Source organism: Macaca fascicularis, chromosome 1 (genome assembly GCF_037993035.2).
Source record: "Macaca fascicularis isolate 582-1 chromosome 1, T2T-MFA8v1.1".
Lineage (NCBI taxonomy): Eukaryota > Metazoa > Chordata > Mammalia > Primates > Cercopithecidae > Macaca > Macaca fascicularis.
In genome coordinates, this window is record NC_088375.1 from 17,219,984 (window position 1) to 17,243,240 (window position 23,257).

Here is a 23,257-nt window from a genome sequence, read left to right on the forward strand (position 1 = left end):
GGCCAATGTATTGGTGATCTTTGGCAAACATGAAGAGTGGGCATTAACGAATGATACCAGACAATTCTCTTCCCCCACAAAGACATGTGGACTTCAGATAGGAAACATGAGCATATAGTAATTGTCAGACTCCCAGGTCAGCATGTCTGTTTGGAAAGAGCTCTCGAGTGAAGACCGAAAGACGGGGTTCTGGTTCCAGCTCACCTATGCACTTCTCGGACCTTGGCAAATGGAGTGAGTTCTCTGGGCCTTTGCTTGCTCCTCTCTAAAACAGGGACTCAATAGGTGATCTCTAAAGTCCTTCAGTGATCATTCTGTGACCTGAGCCCAATACCGCTCCAGGTCTACCACAGCTGTGGTGTGGGGTACTATTCGTAACTACATAATTGAGAAACTTTCAAAGGAGATTTAATTGTACTAAGACTACCACGTGACCAAATAAAATAATTAGACTGCTACTTTCTCTTTCTGGGATAACCTGCTATTCAGGATGAGAGATTGAACATAGGATTTTATATATCAAAACAAAAATAAAATTGGAACGAACAATATACAAGAATTTTTGTATAAGGAAGCCTTCTTAACATCTATCCTTTCTTTCTAAATGGTCATTACGTCGTTCAGTACCAAAAAATGGTGTCCACCCCCTTAGATTTTTTTTTTTTTTTTTTTTTTTTTGAGACGTGTCTCCCTGTCGCCCAGGCTTGAGTACAGTGGTGTGATCTCGGCTCACTGCAAGCTCTGCCTCCCCAGGTTCACACCATTCTCCTGCCTCAGCCTCCCATGTAGCTGGGACTACTGGCGACCACCACTACACCCCGCTAATTATTTGTATTTTTAGTAGAGACGGGGCTTCACTGTGTGAGCCAGGATGGTCTCCATCTCCTGACCTCGTGATCCACCTGCCTCTGCCTCCCAAAGTGCTGGGATTACAGGCGTGATCCACCGCACCCGGCCTACCCCCTCAGGTTTTCTAATGACACCATCAATACATAGAAAACAGAGGCAACGCGTATGAGCCTCTTATAACTGAAACTCTTATAAATGAAAGATCAAGGTACTTGTTATACAGACGAGATATAGGGAAGCCTGATGTAGGGGAAAAAAAATGAAAACTTCTAAAATTCCTTTCTGTTTTCATCTGAAAATTTGCCCTCAGAAATGAGAATAATGAAAAATTATAAGTAGCGTTTTATAAATGATGAGTTGCATGTGTTTTTATTGTTAACTTTGTGTGACAAAAACTATGTTTAATCTTAAGTGTTCATATACTGCTAGCTGGCTATACTCTGCAAAAGGATTTATGAAAAAGATTTTCATAAAAAAAAGTCTATAGTGCCAGCCAGTACAGCCCTTTCGTGTGCAAAAGCACTAAACAGAACTCCCCAGTGCAAGAGCAAAGGGCATTTTTCTCTTCAGGGGACACAGTGATTTCCTCCAAGAAAAGGAAGAATTGAATACCGGCTTTGATTCTGAGTTTCCGCTCATGGACTTCTGATCTACACTGGTGCTTTTCCTCCACATTGTGCCACGAGGGACTGGGAGTAGACTAGACCTTGACTCCAGCATCCTTTCATCCTTACGGAGATGAGAAACCAGGGACTCATTACCCTACTTTCTTAAAAAGCCCAGGGCAAAGAAATGGATCAACTCGCCTAGAGATTCTGATAATGGAAAGAAGTTGCAGTCTGTCCCATGACAGTTTTATGAGAAGTTCAATCTAACCCAAGAGTCTGAAAGAAAGCATACTGTCTTATTAAAAGCAATGGTTCGAATCTACCTGAATTCAACATAAAACTATGCTTTTGTTAAAAGAATGTTTTAGGCCGGGTGCAGTGGCTCATGCCTGTAATCCTAGCACTTTGGAAGGCCAAGGCAAGCAGATTCATTGAGGCCAGGAGTTCGAGACCAGCCTGGCCAACATGGTTAAACCCCTTCTGTACTAAAAATATAAATTAGCCAGGCATGGTGGGGGGTACCTGTAGTCCCAGCAACTGTAGAGGCTGAGGTGGTAAATCACTTAAACCCAGGAGGCAGAGACCTCAGTGAGCCAAGATCGCACCACAGCACTCCAGCCTGGGCAACAGAGTGAGACCCCATCTCAAAAAAAAAAAAAGAGAATGTTTTATAAATTATGTCAATTAAAACTAAATTCTTGTTAGTTCAATATTTTCACAGCAATGAGCCTGCAGACCCTGTGAAGACATTACAAACTATGCACATGCTGAAACTTGGAGCTTATCTACAAGCTAATGAAGACATGTTGGTCTTTTATTATCCCTTTTATTACCAAAATGGGATATCGACTTTATTACATGAAAGCCATATGAGTCCTTTGCAGAGTCAGAGGCTAACTCTGTCACTTATTTGCTATGAATGGGGGCATTTTTTACTTACATGAGCCTCAATTTCAACAAACTGAGAACAATGTCTACCTTCAAGGTGAGAAATAAACTCATATTCATAAAGTATTCCCAACTGTGCCTGACACATGAAATCTCCAGCCATCATCACATCAGCACTCCATGGTGCAAGTCATTTTGAAATGATCACCTGATTGGAAAATATTACCAAACTAAATGTCTTTCCAAGTGCAACAAAGATATTCAGATGTTTCCTGGGTCACTTGAAGTCACCATTATTAACCCAATAAATGGCCAGAGACACTTATATCCTCTCTAAGTGAAGAAGAATGAAGATATCCTTCTAGTTCTGATTCTATAACATTAACTAAGGGTTGTCTAGATACCATCCTTAAGTAACAAAATATTACAAAGCAATCATACCCCAGATACTTCAAGACAGAAATGGCATCTGAAAATCAGAAGAAAAAAAATTTACCAAGTTCTTTCATAGGCAGACTATTATTCTTATGCTCAAATAACTAAAAACTACCTACTAAAACTACGGAAAACCATTGAAGTAGTCATTTCTTGAGTACACTCCTTTGGAGTCCAATTATGACACCACTAAGGGAATCCTCACAATGGAAAACAGTTGCCATGAGTGACGAGAACACCAAGAATGCTCAGCTCAGAGGCAGCATTCCGTCTCTGCTCTGCCTAATAATAGCTGCTGAAGCTATTTCCAGCCACTTAGGCCTCTGAGTCTCAGATGCCTCATGTATAACACCACCTACTCTACAGGGTTGTTTTGTAAATCAGAAACGAAATAACGATGATAAAGCTTTTTATCATCTGTAAAGTAATAAAACTGTTGTCAGGTGCGGTGGGTGCTGGAGCCATCCTCCTGGTGAGAGCCAGTTGATAAACTTTCAAGAATTTTGTGAGCCACTTGTTAAACCAGAAATAGCTGGAAATCAGCCATGGTGGGAGATTTACACTATGGAAATAGCCAGACGTTGCCAATCAGGACTTTTTTTTTCCTGGAGAACTGGTTCCTAAACATTTAACAGCACACTATTGGTCCTAGTCACTGTTGTAAATAGATATAAAGCTTCCTAGGCCTACAGATGAGTGAGCAAATATTAATGGGAAAGTTATCTACTATGAGGTGATATCTCAATCAGATTCTTTTTAATTCACTGTACGGGCAATGCAAAAAATAAGAAAGCATACTAAGAGATGAAAATGGAAAAATATCACATGACAGCAACCTCTTGTACATGCTGTGGTCTGGCCTTGATATTGAATGGCATCATCAAATTGCATAATCACTAAGATCTACCAAAACATAAAGCAAGTTAAAAGATAAACGTTACTCCAGATATAGCGTCTACTGTAGTGAAATCAAAAAGAAATAAATACAAATAACTAACTAATAATTAGGCTCTGAGAAAAATTCAGTCAAGTATGTCCTTTCTGAGAAAAAACTTCCAAAACCACAACAACCAAAAAAAAGAAAAAACTTGTCAAAATCAATGACAGAGTCTGGGTGCGGTGGCTCACACCTGTAATCTCGGCACTTTGGGAGGCCAAGGTGGGAGGATTGCTTGAGGCTAGGAGTTCAAGACCAGCGTGGTCAATGTAGCAAGACCCTATCTCTAATAAAAATAAATAAATAAATAATAATAAAAGCAATGACAGAAAAGGCTCTTAACCCCAAAATGTAAGAAGCACTCCACCCAAAGGACACTCTCAATCATGTTTCATGGCATCTTTGTTAGACAGATAACCAGTCCCACCCTGATGGATTTCAATTCATACAATGGCACCATCACAGAGCCCAGATGAAGCTCCTGTTTCCGATGTTCTTCAAGGACTTTCCTGTACCGACATTCACAGCAACAGAACAAAACTAAGTTGAAGACTTTCTTTAGATAAAGGAAATAGAAAAAAAAAAAAAGATTGTTTTTACCAATACCATTTGAAGGCAAAAGTGCCCTTAGGGAAAAAAAAATTGATGAGGGACAGAATCATCTTCAGCTGCTAGGTCCAAAAACGCAGTCTGCAATTCTGCCAAACTCATCCCACACAGGACTCTGCTGGCACAGGTTACTCTACAGCAAGAGGATGAAACTGGCTTAGATTAGAAAGATTTGCCCCAATTCAAGGAATGAATCAGTGAGAGATAAAGGGTAGGGAAATGTGTCTCATTCAAGCCAAATTTCAGTTTTTGCAAGTGCAAAAAGATAACAAAAAATGAGAAATGCGGGGAATGGAAAATGCCTGATAGTGATAAGTCTGAAGATAGAAATGAATTGACTCTGCAGCAGGCAAAAATATTATGACATGCAGCTAGGAGGGAAAAAATGTTGGCCCTTTATTTTCTTAAATTCTTTCCTGAAAACGTGGGCTTTTCATATCTGCTTAACCCTGAGAAGGCTCCAAACACACACACGGTAAGATATTACACAAAATTTTTTTTTATTTATAGGTTGAGCATCTCTAATCCAAAAATCTGAAATTTGAAATACTTCAAAATCTACTATTTTCTGAGCACCGACATGATGCTCAAAGGAAATGCTGATAGGAGCATTTTGGATTTTGGATTTTTTGGATTAGAGATGCTCAACAGGTAAATAAGCAAATATTCAAAAAAAAAATCCTATATCTAAAACACTTCTCATCCCAGGCATTTTAGATAAGGGATACACAACCTGCATTATTATGTTGAACGTGTCTTTGGCTTAGAGTATTGTCAGTTTTTCATAAACTAGAAAAATCAATCAAATGCCAAGATTCTTTAAAGTTTTATAGATTTCTGCAATAAAATCCTAAACTATTTAGAGTTAATTTAGTTTGCAAATATGAAATTGTATGGAAGAAAAAGACATCACTCCATTTTCAGTTTTTTACCCTTGATTTCCAATTTTCTGTGGTACAAGATCTCTACCTAAATCCACGTTAAAGCATTAAATTTAATCTCCTTCCATCACTAAGCCTTTTACAGAGTATGAAAACTGGCAGCCACCTTGCCATGGGAGCCCACATTCTCTCTGACTGACAAACTTTGTACTGCTGGAACAATACGTGGACGGGAAACAGGAGCCCCAACAGAAAGCTCGGCTCATCAACCCCCAAGTCCTCAGTTTTCGACTAACACAGAACCTGGCAGGAGAGCCCAGGCTTCCCCACTCTCTGGCACTCACGCTCTCCATCATCTACTGGTGCTTCTTGTTTTCTTAAGAAGAAAAACTCAGTCAAAATGCAAAAGAAAAGAGAAAATGGTTACACAGAAATCCACTTTCAGAAAGAGCCAGAAGAGATTTTGATGTAACGGCAACAAAAAATTTTGAAGTAGGCAAGAAATGGATGTTTCAGACTGAATGCTTGTGCCCTCCCAAAATTCATTTGTTAAAATCCTAACCCCAAAGGTGATGGCATTAAGATGTAGGGCCTCTGGGGGGTGACTAGGTCATGAGGGTAGGATCTCCATGAATGGAATCAGTCCCCTTACAAAAGAGGCCCCAGAGAGCTCCCTCACCGCTTCCAGAATGGGAGGACATATGGACATACGGACAATGGAAAAGGCACCATCTATGAACCTGGAAACAAGCCCTCACCAGGCACCGAATCTATCACTGCCTCGATCCTGGACTTCCCAGCCTCCAGAACTGTGAAACATACATTTCTGTTGTTTATGAGCCACTCAGTCTATGGTACTTTGTTACAGCAGCCCAAATAGACTAAGATAATGGAGATAAATAGAAAAGAAATAGAGGAGGGTGGACAGACCTAGATCACTGATGAAGAAACAAGTGAAAATGTGTCAGACAGACATGGGGCACATCACAAAATTTTTTTAGTGGGGGGATTGTATAGGAAACTAGGTATTATTTCTAAGCTGAATTCTCAGAACCAGAAGTATGCTGGTTTCCAAAATAGGTTGATGAAATGCAGCTCCCATAGATGAGACCGTGAGTTCGGACACCATTCCCTGGAGCCAGCTGAGGATGAGTGGGCACGCAAAGGTTATAGAGTGTATTTTAAAATACAGATTGGCTTTTGGATTTTGCAGACTTTTCCAGAATACCTCTGACCCACTCAATACCATTCATGGGGTGACTCTGCAATTCATCAACGTTTTACATTTCCAGACCCCATCTCTGAGGTTTCCACTTGCCCCAGATACTCGGAGAAACCTGGGAACCAGGCAAGAGTTATTAAGATACTAAGAAGGCCAGAAGCAGGAAGGTTTGGAAACTTCTACAGTACTCCCTAGAGAAATGGGACATGAGGAAGAAACTTGGACTTTGCAACATCTTTTTTGAAAGTAAATAGAAAAAGGAAGACTACAGGAATCAACTCCAAATTGTAACCTTCAGTGGAACAATAGAAAAGGTCATCTAACCCAGCGAGTGCGTGGAATAGTAAGTAGGAAGGTTGAGAAAGAGTAGGGAGATGGGGGAAGACAGCATGCAACACAGACCGGAATGAAGACGAGCACCCTTGCCACCTCCAGAGACAGGCAGAGCTCACAACGCAAGTTCAAAACAGTGCTCCCTCCTCTTAATAAGGCTTTCAAAAAAGATCCACAGGAAATTGACCAGTTTTATCCACATGGAAGACTGATAATCAGCCCTAAATGAATCATAAATTGACTAACCATTGGAATCACCTGGAGAACTCTGAAAAACATGCTGAGTCCAGGTCCCACCTTGGACCTAGGGCCCAGCAGGTAGCCGGGATACTTAGTCAAGGAAGAGAGCCACGGCTATAAACAAGCCCCCCGACTTAATGTCTTGGAAGACAAGGCAAGAAATTCAGTTAGGCTACACTTTATGGGGCAAATGAATTATTAATTGAGTTAGTAAAATCTGTTTTATTTTGCTTTTTTGGTGAAACAACTGAACTGACACAAGTGGTTGTCTGCTTAGATGTTTCTCCAGGCTCCATCTACAATTGTGTTCAGCCAGGCAAGCCACTGGAATGCATTTCCTGGCTGCATTTTAACCTGGGCCTATAGCGGCAAGAGTTAGCTGATGTTCTCCTCCCTATGCTCAAGTGCCTTCAAGGAAATTTGACTTCAAGGTGGGGTGGTGGCAGGAACTTAGGTTTCTCCTCTATACACCTTTTAGAAAATGCTTGGAAATCACAGCCATAGAAACCAAGCAGCATTCTTGAATGCACTAAGCGGCCAGATTCCGGGTAGCTGGTCCACAGTCTTTCTCAGTGTGGCCCATCTAGTTCTGACGATGAGAAATGGCTGCATCTGGGCTGTGCCGATGCCACAAGAAAGGGCAACAGACTTCAGCTAACTTCAAGATTCTCTGTAACAAACAAATAATTTTTTCAAGATTCTAATCATTCTAGGTTCTTGTTTTCCTGTGTTAGTTATAAAATCCCAGCATCATCAAAAATATTTGACAAGGTCCATGGAGAATATCTAGTATAACCCTAACTTTTGCTGTGAAGAAACTGACACCCATGGTGTTTAAATGGCATGGCAGGGATCTAGGACAAAACCCACATGTCGTGATTCCCAGGCCAGTGGCGTCTCCACACACCTGGAGTTCCATCAATGACACTTATCCAGATAATTGATTATAAACATGTTAAATCAGTTAAATAGATCAGAGTTTTCCTGCACTAGACAGGCTATCAGTGTCAACCCATGACTTTGAAATGTGTGAAAAAGTAAGAGTAGTACTTTAATTTCCGGAATAAATTTGTACTTGGAAAAGTGGGGCTGACATTGGAGCCTGTAGCTCTGGTGAGTCCCCTAGAGCCCTCGCCTTTCTGTCGTGACCAAAACTCAGAGGGCCTTGACCGCCCTGCGACCCAGACAGCTGCAGGTTTTTCCCAGCAGGCTTGAACCCAAACCGGGGCCTTCAACATTCCCACGCATTGATAAAGGTATCTACGTTTTTGCCCAAAACACTGAAAGAAACTGGCCCTGGCCCTAAGCCAAATTCCTTAAACCCTCATGTAAACTCCATCCCCTGAGCACCTCGCTGCAGACGTTTCTAGGTGGAAGGCCCCTTTGTTCACGCTGCCGTCGCAGGATTGCTACAGCCCACTCTGCCTAAGCTCCCCTAATGAATGCTTTGGCCTGATCACTCTGGCTTTTACTGCTTCTTTCTTTGGAATCTCAGTAGACCCCATCTTGGGAAAGTTTGGGGCTCTCCCTTGTGGGGACTCCCCTGCCACCACCTTTGGGGCAATTCCAACGATGGGTTCGGCAGGATGAAACAAGGTCACAAAATGAAGCTTCAAGAGGATATGAAGGAAAATACCGTGACTTCAGTTCCCCACTGAGCAGCACTGGGAACCATTATCATTGCAACCTGCTCACGCAGGGTAGGCAAGCTCCCTGGGCTGCGGCCACATAAAGAAATGGCAGGGGCAGGTTTTCAACTAGAAGGTCATGTGCCTGCGCACAGGAGAATTACTCTGAAGCAGGGACATGAGAGAAAATCAATGCATGGGAACTAACTGGGCTGCAGGCGCTGAAAGCACCTGGAAATAAGCTCGTCCTTAAAATAAATAAGACAGGTTTCCACAATATCCACAACATTGCTTCAGCAACTTTGATTTCAAACAGCATTTCATTACCAACTGCATTTTAATGGGCACCCGGAGAAGCAGAGGGGAAGCAGAACAGGGGAAGGGGGAAAGGAGATGTCTAACTGCTGTTATACTCCTGTACTTGCCACCTTCTTCCTGCCTCTTCATTGCATAGTTTCTGTGCTGCATTTTACCATCCACATGCCACAGGATTCATTATGTTCCAATACACTGTGACACATCAATCTGCAATCCAACCGAGAGCTCATAAGGTCACCATCCAAATTGGGCAACCCATCTCCCATCTGATCATTCTTGCAACTAATGAGCTGTTTAGGCTCACACAGCTTGACAAACATTTATATGAGTTTATGTTTGCTGAAGCCTTTGGCATATGCACGTCAAGTCAAAAACAAAGCTAGAAGTGTCATCGCCGGATAGTCGCCCGGAGAGTGGCAGCCACGACTTTCACATTCGAAGTGCCATTTGAGGATCTGAACTTAAACAGTACGGCAGCTGTTTGATTTGGATATCACGTAAAATTAATGGCCTAACTAGCAATGAGAACCTTTTTTGGAATATGCATGTGAACATATTCAAAGAAGAAAGATGTGCCGAGGGTTTTTACAGACTTTGAATCAAGTCCCAAATTAGAGACTTGCTTTTGTGGGCTGTGAAAATGGACCAGCTGAAGAGAAAGAAGGAGAAACGTCACTTCCCTTTGGATATAATCACCCTTAAAGTCATTTCGTGGAAAGGAAAATAAGTCACACTTAGGAAGGAGAGAACATACAGGACTTTTGGTTTGAGGGCATGAGGGACATCTCAATTGTATTGCTCATCCTCAACCCCTGCCCTCCAATATTTGTGGCTTAGGCTTTATGTTGTAAATGCAAGAAAAGGGACTACTTCATGAAGAGAGTTCAAAAAGAGAAGTGGGATTTCAAATTTGGGAAGGAGGATTGTTCTTTGTGTGTTTGCCTTAACAGAAATGAAGTTTAACTGCTTGCATCAAATGGGGAATATTCTATCACTGTGGATTAAATAACAAGTTCATTTATAGAAACTTATTTTTGTCTTTTTAATGTACTATTTAATTGACAAAAATTGTATGTGTTTATTAGATACATAACATGTTGCTTTGAAATATATATATGTTACATAGAAAGTTATTTAAGTATGAGGTCCTCTTTTGTGATTCTTTACAGTACAGTGTAAAGTGAACAAAGACACCTAGAATAAGGTGTAAGTTTTCAAAAGTGTCATTCACAAATTTAAGGATTTGCAAAGGACGCAGCATGAACATTGAAAGCCATAATTTTCTTCAACTTTTTAAACTTCTTTTATACTTCCACTAAATAAATTCCTTTCCTTACCTAGAATTCTTGTTTTTCCTTTGATATTTCCTTAAAGAATTATTGTAGGGGCCAGGCACAGTGGCTCATGTCTGTAATCCCAGCACTTTGAGAGGCTGAGGAAGGTGGATCACTAGAGGTCAGGAGTTTGAGACCAGCCTGGTCAACACGGTAAAACCCCCATCTCTACTAATACAGAATTAGCCAGGCGTGGTGGCAGGCGCCTGTAATCCCAGCGACTCAGGAAGCTGAGGTGGGAGAATCGCTTGAACTCAGGAGGCAGAGGTTGCAGTGAGCTGAGATTGCGCCACTGCACTCCAGCCTGGGTGACAGAGTGAGACTCTATCTCAAAACCTATATATATATATATATATATATATATATATATATATATATATATATTTTTTTTTTAGATTATTAGTTTCTTGTATCACATACTTCCAAGTACAGGGTGATGCACTACATACCACATGGGAAAGACATAACTTTGAAGTCTAGGATACAAACTTGAATCTTTTCAGAACATAACAACTAGAGGAGGCCTTGCAAAGACTTAACAACAGGAGGAGAAGCTGAGAGCAGGAAGAGCACATAAGAATTCATAGTTGTAGCCAGGTGTTTTATTAGAAGGTTTACATATACTGCTCTATATTTTATATAAAAGAACTGTATGTAAATAGATATTAGTAGGTATATTTGCCAAGAGTTTTTCACATATTTTACAATTTAACAGGCATTTTACTTTTTGAAAGTTTTACAATTCTACATATCACATCTATTGCATTTCATATTATCACATATATCACTTCAGTTGTCCCTCAGAATGACTAGAATACGATTTCATGCTCATTTTATAGATGAGGAATTTGAGACTCAGAGAGAAAAAAATTAGAATGACTTAGCCACAATCACTTATTAAGAGGCCAGCCAGGATTAAAACTCAGGCCTGCCAGGCAACAAAGCCCCAGCAGAAGCTAGCCTCATGTTGTTGATGTATGTGTTTGTGAGTTAGTTATCAGCTCCAGGGTCATCGGGACCCAAGAGTCCCCTTGGGCCACCCTAGACTGACCACCCCACCCAGGTGGGAGAGCAGCGTGGCCCTTCGTCTAGGAGACTGCCACACTCATCTCAATCCTGTGCAGTGAACAACAGATTATTATTGTCAGTTTAGCTGCTAAAGGAGGTTGTTTAGGGCGGTATTTCTAGTCTCATCAGGGCCACTGGGATTCCCCAAACTTTAAGTTCAACCACAAATTCAGGGATACAGGCACAGGAGATGCCAAGCCTGCAGCGAGCCAGGACAAGGCAACTGCTGTGCCTTGGCCCTGCGTCAACCCTGGAGCCTATCTGTAGCCTGTCTTCAGCCTATTTCAACCTACTGCTCTGCGTGGCAAGTTCCCTACCAGCCAGCCCTTAAAACAAGAAGCCAGTACCTGTTCCCATTCCACCCTCTCAGTTTGGAAGCACTTTATTGCTAGTACGGTCACATACCACTTAATCACATTTTAGTCTACAATAGACGGTGTATGTGACAGTGGTCCTCTAAGATTATAATGCCATATTTTTACTGTACTTTTTCTGTTTAGATATGTTCAGATACACAAATACTTACTGTGTGACAACTGCCTACAGTATTCAAGACAGTCACATGCTGCACAGCTTTGTAGCGTAGGAGGAATAAGCTGCACCACAGAGCCTAGGTGTGGAGTAGTAGGGTGCACCATCTAGGTTTGTGTAAGCACACTCTACGCTGTTCACACAATGGCAAAATTGCCTAATGATGCATTTCTCATAATGTATCCCCATCACTAAATGATGTATGACTGCATTTGATTATTTTGTTTCTACAAATATTATTCTCTTCAGTCCTTTTTTAAAGGACAACAGTAGGTTATTAAGGTCTAAATACCTCCAGAAAGAATGCTAAAGGCAAATATCAGCAAAGATGTCTAGCAGGGCTTCAACGCATCCTCAAGCAGTGTTACTCTTAAAAGCAGAAAAGAGTAGAATGCATTTGGTTCTGTTTAAAAATCAGATCCAGAGGGCATTTCCTAACTGCAGTCTAATCTTTTAGAGCTGCTGTAAGGTCAAATATTGGGCCCAAATCCATAGCTGTGTGGCATAATCCCTTGTAAATGACAAGATGAAATTTGCACAAAGAGAAACTTCAACTTAGTTACAATTCTATTTCCTTTCCATGTTAAAAACAAAAATCCCTGACTTCTTTGTACTCGATATCATTTACAGTCTGACCAATGTATTTTTCTCTGCCATCTCTCCCCAACTTCATCCCATATGGAAGATGGAATTGGCACCCGTCTCCATTATTACAAAGCTGATGCATTTAGCCCTTGATACCAATACCAGTTTGGGCAGAGAGGGAACCTCAATTGCAAAATAATTACGGCTGGTTGAAACTGTGAAGCCTGAGGAATCAGATAATTAATTAGCCACTCCTGCCCTGACTTAAACAAGACCAGGAGCATGTCCTCCAAATGTTGATATCTGAATGCTTTACAAAATATTAGGAAAGTTAATAATGATCCTGACTGTCTCTTGGGTTAAGGGTAATGCGTCTAAGAAAGATGCATAGAAAAGCCGCATCTGATCTTACATCCTTCGTACCCTTGCTGTGCTCACCCCCGTGAGTAGTTCTCCTACATCACCTTTACTCAGCAGTGCAAAGGGGAGTGAAAGCAATGAATACTTTTGGAGCATTCCAAATCTAAAACCTGAGATAAATAAGCTCTGAAATAAAGATTCAGAATAACTGAATCAATGAGCAACTCCAAATGTCACCTTCAGATATTCTGAAATGAGATATCCCTCGTCTATTACAGAGGAAAGGTAAAATCCATTGAAATTTGTTTTTGTCAATCAGGCCTTTGGAGATGAGCCGACTGGTGTTGAATCCATGCTATCCCTCACTGGCTGCGTGATCTCGAGCAAGTTACCGAACCTTTCAAAGCCTCCGTTCCACGACTGAAAAATAGGCAGAGCAACATCCCTCCCTCACACTGCTGTTCCTGCTGTAGCAACAGAAGGTCCTGGACAGGCCCCATATCTCACAGGAGCCAGACCTCCTCCTAAGCACCCTCTCCTATGAAGGAGAGCGTGTGAGCCCTTGGCAAACATCTCACCTTGTGCACCAAAGCTATCCAGGTTAACACTTTGCTCCCTCCATTCCAAAGATGATGTCCCAATTTTATATTCTAAGCCTTTTGTAAAACAGAGGTTCAGAAGAGTAGGGAACTCTGCCTCCTCAAATGCTCATTCTTCCACCGGCCATGCCACAGTCCCACTCAACTGGCCCATGTGAAAACCAGCCAGCCTGGCTGCCCTTCTGTCCTCACTTCTCATGGCCCTTACCTGTGAGATGCTCACGACAATGCATCACGGCCAGCTCCTCTCCCTGTCTCTGTCTCCACCACAGCCTTTAGCACCTGTAAAATGAGGACACCTGTGCTGGGGGAGCCCCCATTCTTCTTTCAGGTCTGCACTTCCATGTGAGGTGTGAGATGGTCTCATTTCCATCCTCTTCGGACAGGGGTGAACGTCGGCCTGAGCCTGGGTTTGGCTATGTGAGTGACTGTATACTCAGTTTCCTGCTGCTCAGGGGTGACTGTTTTATAGCAGGTTTTGCAGCATATTTATCTCCCCAACTCTGTGAGAGGAAGCTCAGCAGGTACAGGTAGTCATCTGCACATTCAGGTTCCTCAAGGACATAAAAGTTAGAGAAAGGTGGTGAATTACCCACTCAGAACATTGTCGTGAATCTAAAAGTCAATGGCCACCCATATACCACTGGATTCGTAAGCACTTAAAGTTGCCTTAGAAAAACACAGTTCAAAAATATACTCAGAAGCTCTTGTCATCGACATGCCACAGATGTGTGAGGACATTTATGGTAACAACAACTAACGTATGGATGACAATGTACAGTAAGTGCAGAAGAAGCGCTCAGTAAGCTCTCGTCCTGTGGAAGACAGGCCCCCTTTAGAAGTCAAGGGCATGCCGATCTCTCCAGGCACGTGATCCTGGGAAGCACTGCAGCCCTTGCTCTGACCTTCACACCCTGCCAGTGCTGGTTTCCCTGTAAGAGTGTCTGAGATGACTAGGTGACAGCAACAGCCTAAGGAAATCCAAAATTAAAACAATGAGCTATTTGTGTTCCCACTTCTACTGATGGCTGGCTGAACAGATAGCAGAGAGCCAGAGCATCGGACTTTCCCAAAAGGAACAGATATCAGGACAATTAAAAATAAAAAATGAACCAAAGACGTATCCTTTAAATAGAAGTGCCCTTACTTTACCATATTTAAAACAATTCTCATAGAATATTATGTTGCTGCTTCATACAAGACAAGAGAAATCTCTTCTTTTCCACTTTTCTTCTTTGTCTTCTTCTTTTTTTTTTTTAGTGTATGAAGAACTCCAAAAACATTTCTTAACGGAACAACAACTTAGGTTGCATTCGTACAGGATCGATATCTCTACGGTGTATTTTTTTACCTGTCACCATCCACACAATTATTTCAGAATATTCCCTGTCAGGTTCTACTTTGTGCTCTGCACAACTCGGGGAGATTTTCATCACCCCAAGGACATGTGAGAGAAATTTCTGGTTTACTAGAAGGTTAAGCGACTCAGGCCCTAGCATTGTACAGACAGAGATGTCTTTCAAAAGGTAACAGATTTACTTGATGGTCAACTCTGGCATCATTGGTAACTCGCTAAAGGCTGTCTGTCACAGAATCCTACCTCATGCCTCCATCTGTTCCCTGATTTAGTAACAGTAATGCCAATGGGGACACAATAAAGACGCCCGAGGGGAAGGCACCCCCATCATTCAGGGACCCCTCCACCCTCCTCTGTGCCCTGTCACATGCACCAATTATGCAGTCATGCTCTTGGCACACTACCAGAGTCCTCTGTAGGTGGGGCCCAGCCCTCCCACAGGCATTTACTCTTTCACAAAAAAAAAAAAAAAAAATAGCACAAATCAAGATTAATCAAGATAGAGAAACCTCAGGCAAGCAGAGATTTGGTGACACTTCGGACACCATGGTGAGTGCCATGGAAGCTTTTTAATGTACAGAGTCTGTCTCATGCTTCCAAAGTTCTGTTCAAATCAAACCACTGAATGAAATAAGGATCGACGACAGTAGGGAACAAAATGGAAAATAAGACCCAGTCCTTGCTCTTAAAAATCTTACAGTCTGTAGGAGAAACCGCATATGTGCTCAAGAGAATATAAAATCAGTTCCTGAAGGGAAACCAGTGTGTTATGGTGGTGAGAAGACAAAGGTTCTATTGAGGATCAGAAAAGGCATCTGACTCCTTCACGAGCTTGTATAATAAGTCACAGCTCACAGTGAACTGCATCATGCTTTGCCTTTGACCTAAAACCATACAGTTGGAAAGAACCTAAAGGATCATTTGACAAGCAAAATGGTATGAGGGAAACACATACACACACACACACACACACACACACACACACATATACACATGCAAACACACACATACACTACACCACACACACACACCATCATCATCATAATCAGATCCCTGTTATTGGCTCCTGGTTATTGACTTAGGGACCTTGGGCATGTTATCTAACTTCTCTGAGCACTAGTTTCCTCTTCTGAAAACTGAGGATAGGCCAGGCGGGGTGGCTCATGCCTGTAATCCCAGCACTTTGGGAGGCTGAGGGGGGCGGATCACCTGAGGTCAGGAGTTCAAGACCAGCCTGACCAACAAGGAGAAACTCTATCTCTACTAAAAATACAAAATTAGCCGGGCATGGTGGCACATGCCTATAATCCCAGCTACTCGGGAGGCTGAGGCAGGAGAATCACTTGAACCCAGCAGGCAGAGGTTGCAGTGAGCCGAGATTGCGCTATTGCACTCCAGCCTGGGTAACAAGAGTAAAACTCTGTCTCAAAAAAAAAAAAAAAAAAATGAGGATAATAATTCCACCTTGCAGGATTGTTGTGATAAGTAGACATAACATGTATCAAGGAGCTCAGCAGGTACAATGTGTTCAACAAATAGTATCTCCTGATATTTGGACTAGGTTCCTCAAAAGTAAACTTCAAAAGACTGTCAGTTATTGTCTTTTAAATCTTCACTCATTGTTTCACTGCAAACATTTAGAGTAAGGCCTCTATGTACAAGACACTGCAGAGTATGAATATAGTATAATCCCTGTATCATAGGATATGATCTAATGGCATAGTTTGATATTGCCCAAAACTTGATCCAAGACATCAGGCAAAATATGCAAGGGACAGGGAAGAAAGGGGGCATTGACACCCATCTCCAAGTCACCTATGTAAAAAACTGAAAATCAGTGAGGTTAAGTCAACTGGCTGAAAGTTACTGTATTATTTTCTGGACAAACTGAGAAGTGATTGGGGTCTTTCGATGACTAGTCAACTCACAAGATTATCTTTGACCCTGTAGACAGACCACCCTGGACACATCCTATAGCCTTGCTACACAAAAGAGAGGCAAGGACAACAGCAATAGCATCACCTGGAAACTCATTAGAAATGCAGATTCTCAGGCTACCCAAGACCTCCTGAATCGTACCTGGCATTTTAACCAGGTTTCCAGATGGTTCAGATGGATGTTGAAGTCTGAGAAGCACCACCCTAGAGGAACTTCAAAAGACTGTCAGTTCTTGTCATTCAAATATTCACTCATTTATTCACTGTTTCACTCAGCAAACATTTACAGTGAGGCTTCTATGTGCAAACACTGCAGGGTACGAATGCAGTACAATCCTTGCATCATGGGATACAGTCTAGTGGCACAGTTGGATGTGGCCCCAAACTTGAACCAAGACACCAGACGTGTTACACAAGGGATAGGGAAGAAAGGCGGCATTGATACACATCTCCAAGTTCTCCAAGTCACTGTATACAAAAATACCATCTGCTTATTAAAACAAAGTCACAGACAGGCCTGGAGTCAGACCAGCCCTGTTTCTCTCTTTGCCCAGGGGAGGGACCTCAGGCAAACTGCCTCCTTTTGATGAACCCCACCTAAAAACATAAAGTCTTGGACTTCAGGAATATCCATGTTCTTCCCAGTTTTCTTCATTTCTTCCTAACTCTTCTGGTTTTATTCATTCACTTGGCAAATATTTCAGTGACACTATCTGCTGGGGATTGCTTCAGTGCTGGGGACACTGGTGACAAGATAAATGAGACCCTATCAACCAGCAGTAAGTACCACACCGCGCACTGAGACAGGGTAATGAGATCTGGCATTGCTGGGTGGCTGCTTTCCATTGGATGGTCAGGGAGGATTCTAGGAGGCACAGGATTTAACTTGAGGCCGAAATGGCAAAAGGAGAGAGCCATGTAAACCCAAGGAGGAACCATTTTAGGATGAGGGAACAAACCCTGAAGGTGTGAACAAGCTTGGGGCATCTAGACATGTAAGGAGGGTTCCGGCATGTGAAGGAGAGAGGAGGGAGAAGGGTCCAGTGAGGTCTTACAGCAACAGAGGGTCCGGCCACATGAGGCTGAGCAGCCAAGGTAACTTTCTGGATTATTTTGTGTGTGTGACCAGAAGAGTGCTAGGCAAGGATCTGATTTTAAATTCTCTTCTTATAAAATGAGGTGTGGAATAGGCTGCTATGCACTGAACCGTGTCCTCCCCCAAAACTTACATGTTGAATCCCTGGTACTTCAGAATGTGACTGTTTTTGGAGACAGGGTCTTTAGAGAGGTGATAACATTGAAATGAGGTCATGAGGTTGAGCCCTAAACCAGTCTGATCGGTGTCCCTATGAAGAGAGGAGATGAGGACACAGACACACAGATAGGGAAGGTCATGTGAGGGAGGACGTAGGGAGAAGACGGCCGTGCGCAAGCCAAGCAGAGAGGCCTAGGGAGAGACCATTTGTGCTGACACCTTGATCTCAAACTTCCAGCCTTCAGAGTTGGGAGAAAATAAACATTTGTTGTCCCAGCCACTCGGTCTGTGGTTTTCCGTGACAGCAGGCCTAACAAACTAATGTAAATTTAAGAACAATGATCTTTACAATGACACAGGGAAAACAGCAAATTCTCCTGTACTTCTCTAATTGGCGCATGTTCTTATAAATACTGGCTTAACCTTTATAACTCTCTCCAAATCTTAAATTGGACTTAAAAGTCCTTCAAGCTAGTAATCTAAACTCCGGTTCTGCCCAATCCCAGAGTCTGTTTCCAACAGTTCCTGAACTAATCACAGGCAAATACCTGAGTTTCCTTATCAAGTTATCCTGCCTGAGTTTCTTTCAGCTAAGAAATATAAAACAAAAAAAAAACCTCATGCTGTTTCTTCCAGTTTCAGTTAAAAGCCTCCACCACTTTAGTTATTAAGTTGCCTTAAATTCTAAGATGCACTGTCTTTTTCCTTTTTCAACATTTAAAAAGTAAAGATGCGATTTGGAATTGACGTGAACCTGCAGTGTGAGTGTCTACCCGCCTTGGAGCTGTTGTCAAATCTGGGATGCATTAGACAATCACTGGCATTGTAGAAGCAAGACAATGCGACGATTTTCTGTTCCTTTTGAAAACGTCGATGAAAAGCTAGGACAGAGGCTCTTTTTCCACCTTGAATTTTGGCAGCTATGTAGTGGCGGAGATTATAGAAAAAGTTAGCTCTCACTTGGGAAGGCCAGGGTCCAAATCCTTGGATGGCTGTGAAGACGCTGCCCGCATTCCAGGACGGACAGTGTGTTCACAGCTGTCCCGTCCTGTGGGCCCCTCCGTGGGCTTCGCCCTACTGCCTGGATCCTCCATCCCTGATTACCAAGCTCTGCATGCCCAGCTCTTTCTGAAAGCTGCCTCCTCGTCTCTGCCCTAACAGTGACCTGGTCATCCCTGGAGGGTATCATGGCACCTGCAGCCACTCAAGTGTGGATGCTCACTCCCCACCGCTACCCAAGCAGTCAGTGTCCTCCCGGGTCCCTAACATGGCTCTACCTTCAGGTATAATCTGCTGCTGCTTGGAGGCTCAGGGTGCTCAGCTTCACCCCCAGCTGTCCTTCTCGTTGCTCTCATCTGGGACATCCCACTTCTCTGGAGGCCTTGATCCTGGACCTCCACCTCCTCCCCACCCTGAGCCCTGCCGCCATCCTTGCATCACCAGGCCGATATCTGGGATTCTGGGTTCCTTGGCCTCACTGTCCCACCCCACTTCACCTTTACTTCATCTGCACCCAAACTGAGCCACTGAGCTCCCAGCCACCCTGCCACCACTTTTCCCACACCCCAGTTATTTCTGTCCCTGTTCCACAGCCACATCCAGCCACCCATCCCTCAACCTGTCACTTTCTCTTCTTTATCAGCCTCCAGTGTAGACACAGCCATCCATCACTTCACTCACCTTCCAGCCACTCCATTCGGCTCCCGAACCCAGTTGCCTTTCTCCTCCACCTGCCTGGAAACCCCCAGCCTGGCGTGCCCGCTCTTGCCATTTCCTCTCCCTGAAGCAGGCTGCTGAGCACAGCTGGGGAAAATGCACAATCTCAGGGACAGTGTCCCCAGAAGTCACTGGGCCACCTTCCAAATGGACACCAAATCCACCTGGCAATTCTGCGTTCCCTGTGCCAGGTCTCCTCACCTTCAAGGCACCACGGCAGACCTTTCCCCACTCTCCTCAAACCTCCGCCGGCCTTCCTCCCACTCACTCACTCACTCGCTCACTCATGTATTCATTCAAAAGTATTTGTGGAAACCACAGCCAAACCCGGTCCAGAGCTGGCACCAGGATGTGGCTCAGTCATTCATCACCCTTCTCTGCTTTCTCTTTGTAAACCAAAAATAAAATTCTAAGGTCCTCAACCACGTGAATGGACTTCCTCCCTGGCCACAGAACTCTAAAATTTAACCAGAAAGACTGGCTCAGGCTATGACGTTCAATGAGTGGGGTTGAACATGCCTCATTATACCCTCCGGTATCAACATCAACACAGACCTTACATCTGATAATAAACATTTACAATCTAGTCTCTCTGAAGCCTGCCACCTGGAGGCTTCAGCTGCACGAGAAAACTTTGGTCTGCACAACCCCTTATCGAAACCCAGACATTCCTTCTTATTGATAATAACTCTTTCAACCAATTGCAAATCAGAACATTTTTAAATCTTCCTATAACCTGGAAGCCTCCCTGCCCGCGCAAATTGCTTCAAGTTGTCTTGCCTTTCTGGACCAAACCAATTTATTTCTTAAATGTATGTGATTGATGTCTCATGTCTCCCTAAATTGTATAAAACCAAGCTCCATGAAAGCCCTAAACCACAGGGTTCAGAGAGCTTCTGGGCTGGTGAACCCATGGCAGCGCTGGGAGGTGGCATACCTGGAGGGGGCATGGAAGCTCTGCGCCACCCCCATACCTTGTCCTGTGCATCTCTTCCATCCGGCTGTTCCTGAGTTGTATCCTCTACAATAAACTTGTACACATAAGTAAAGTGTTTTCCTGAGTTCTGTGAACCACTCTAGCAAATTATCAAATCTGAAAGGAAGCGGGGCTAAAAAAAACCCTGGGCTCTGTACACAAGTTGAACAGAGCTGAATGGAATTCCGGGACAACCAGTTGATATCCAAAGAGTTAGTGTGTCCCTAAAGGCAGGGGAACCCGACAAACAAAAACAGTCCGTGCTCCTCACACACTCCTGCCGGTCCTCCCTCATCCCTGACCGCAGTCTCTCATGCTTCTTCGTGGCTCCTTGTCCTCTGCCTGTCCCCTAAGGATTAATGTTCTTTGGGATGCTCCTTTGCACCATCTTGTCTCTGCACTGGCTTTTCCCATGCACTCTCATCTATCTGCACGGCTCGAATTATAATCCACATGCTGAGAACAGCCGAAGCCCTGCAGTCAATCAGCCCTCCTTCCTCAGCTTTGCAACCAGCTCTCCACCAAACATCTCCACCTGGGTGTTACTCAGAAACTGCAAACTCAACTGGCTCAAAGGAGAAGTACAATCTCTTCCAAATCTGCCATTCTTACGGCCTTGATTCTAATGACTACCACCCCCCAGTGGTCCAGGCCAGGAAGCTCAGCTTCTATCTCATCTCCTCCCTCAGGATCACCTTGCACCTCCTGTCTCTAAGCATCCACTCTCAAGTCCTGTTGGTTCTCATGGCTGAACACCTCTGCCATGTATCACCTCCTCTCCGTCCTCACAGCTGCTCTCCTGTCACCTTCCTCTCCTGCCACTGGCCTCCCTGCAGGGGGATGGCCCTCGTGTCCAGTGTGGAGTGGATTCTCTCTCCATTCTGCAGCTGGACCCAGTGTGGCCTTTTTTTCCTCCCCCTAATGCAAATCTTATCAGATCACTCTCTGCTTAAATCTGTCCAAGGGCCTCCTATCGCTCTTAGGATCACTTCCAAACTCCTTAAATGGTATACAAGCCCACCTGGCCCCTGCCTAATTCTGGAGTGGAAGCTGTCCCCACTCCTCCACCCCACTGAACAACGCAGCCCCACTAAATTCCTTGCAGTCCCCATAAGGAAGCTTTTCTCTCTCACCTCTAATGCTTGTTCTTTCTTCTGCCTCAAATGGGCTTTCCATACTTTTCTCCATTTTAACTTTTACATAATCTGAGTAGCAGCTTAGATGTCATCTCTTCCAGAAATCTTTCCCTGGCTTTTCATACCTCCCCATCATACACTTACCTGACTGTACCGCCGTTGTCTTTTTCCTGCTGGTATATCCCAGTGGGCTCTAGCACTCTAGAGGACCAGGATGCTACTGTTAGGCTCAGCACATGTAACCAGCTGCAGACACCGCCTGGCACATAGGGGCTCACTATAAAAAATTAGTTGAAAGCAAGGACAGATTTACCATGAATCTAATGGCACATAAGCCTCAAGGTCCCCCACTTTCAAGAGTCCCCTTCAAACCCTGTATCCAATTTTGAATCATAATTCTATATATTTTTTTCTTTAAATAAGACCCATACTCAAATTGTGTGAGCCCAGGACTCACAAAACCTGGACTCACCATTGGATTACATAAATGAATGAGGTGGAAAGTGAGACTCACAGAAGTGAAACAGCTACCCCATCTCATGTCCCTCTGAAGTGGCACAATGAGGATCTGAATTCACATGTGTCTGACACAGCTCACACTCCATCCAGTGTGCATAAAAGCAAATCGGCTCATCACTCCTGGCCTCAGCTTCCTTATTTAGGAAGGAGAATGTTTGCTGCATGGGATGTCATAAGGAATAACTCAAATAATATCTCCAAAGTACCTACATAGGAGTTGGCAAATGAATGACTCTGAAATACCAGACTGTTGGATACATAATAGTTTGAAATACCATACACCACAAGTCTCATTCAGTTCTCAAGTTCAATATCCGTTGAAATGGAGTTCTAACTCAGCAGACCTTTACTAAGCCCCTATTCTATGCAAGGATTACAGGAATTGGGGACAGAAGACTAATAGCCTCAAAAAGGCTGGGTGCGATGGCTCACATAATCCCAGCACTTTGGAAGACTAGGGTGAGAGGACTGGTGAGAGGATTGCTTGAGACCAGAAGTTCAAGGCCAGCCTGGGCAACAGAGAGAGATCTTATCTCTACAAAAACAAATGTTTTAAAAATTAGCCAGGCATGGTGGTGCATGGCTGTAGTCCCAGCTGCTTGGGAGCCTGACGTGGGAGGATCAAAGCCCAGGAGTCTGAGGCTGCAGTGAGCCTTGGTTGCACCACTGGACTCCAGCCTGGGTAACAACACAAGACCCTCTCTCTGAAAAAAATAAAAATAAAAAACAACAAGAAAAACTGGCACAGAGGCTGGGGAAACAGATATTTAACCAAATAATTACAAAGTATGCAAAAAGAATTAAATATCTTCATCCTTTTTACTGTTTTCTAACCTTAACATTTTGCTCTTCGTGTGTGTGTGTCTAAGGAATTACCTCTTCCCCTCTGGTCTGAGGTTAACTACGTAGTTGACTAACAGTTATTAATAATTAACA

At 43.4% G+C, this 23,257-nt stretch overlaps 1 protein-coding gene across 4 annotated transcripts in view; it reads right to left on the reverse strand.

Annotated features, from left to right (window-relative positions):
• DISC1 (DISC1 scaffold protein) overlaps nucleotides 1–23,257 on the reverse strand; it is a 401,778-nt gene that overhangs the window by 165,724 nt on the left and 212,797 nt on the right. The window contains exon 10 of one of the 4 annotated variants that reach the window (XM_045391725.3): nucleotides 21,845–22,079. The exons of the other annotated variants lie outside the window; for them this stretch is intronic. Coding sequence (XP_045247660.2) covers nucleotides 21,943–22,079 — 137 coding nt within the window. The 3' untranslated portion in view covers nucleotides 21,845–21,942. Of the gene's footprint in view, nucleotides 1–21,844; nucleotides 22,080–23,257 lie in introns of those variants that run through there. 4 annotated transcript variants of the gene reach the window in all.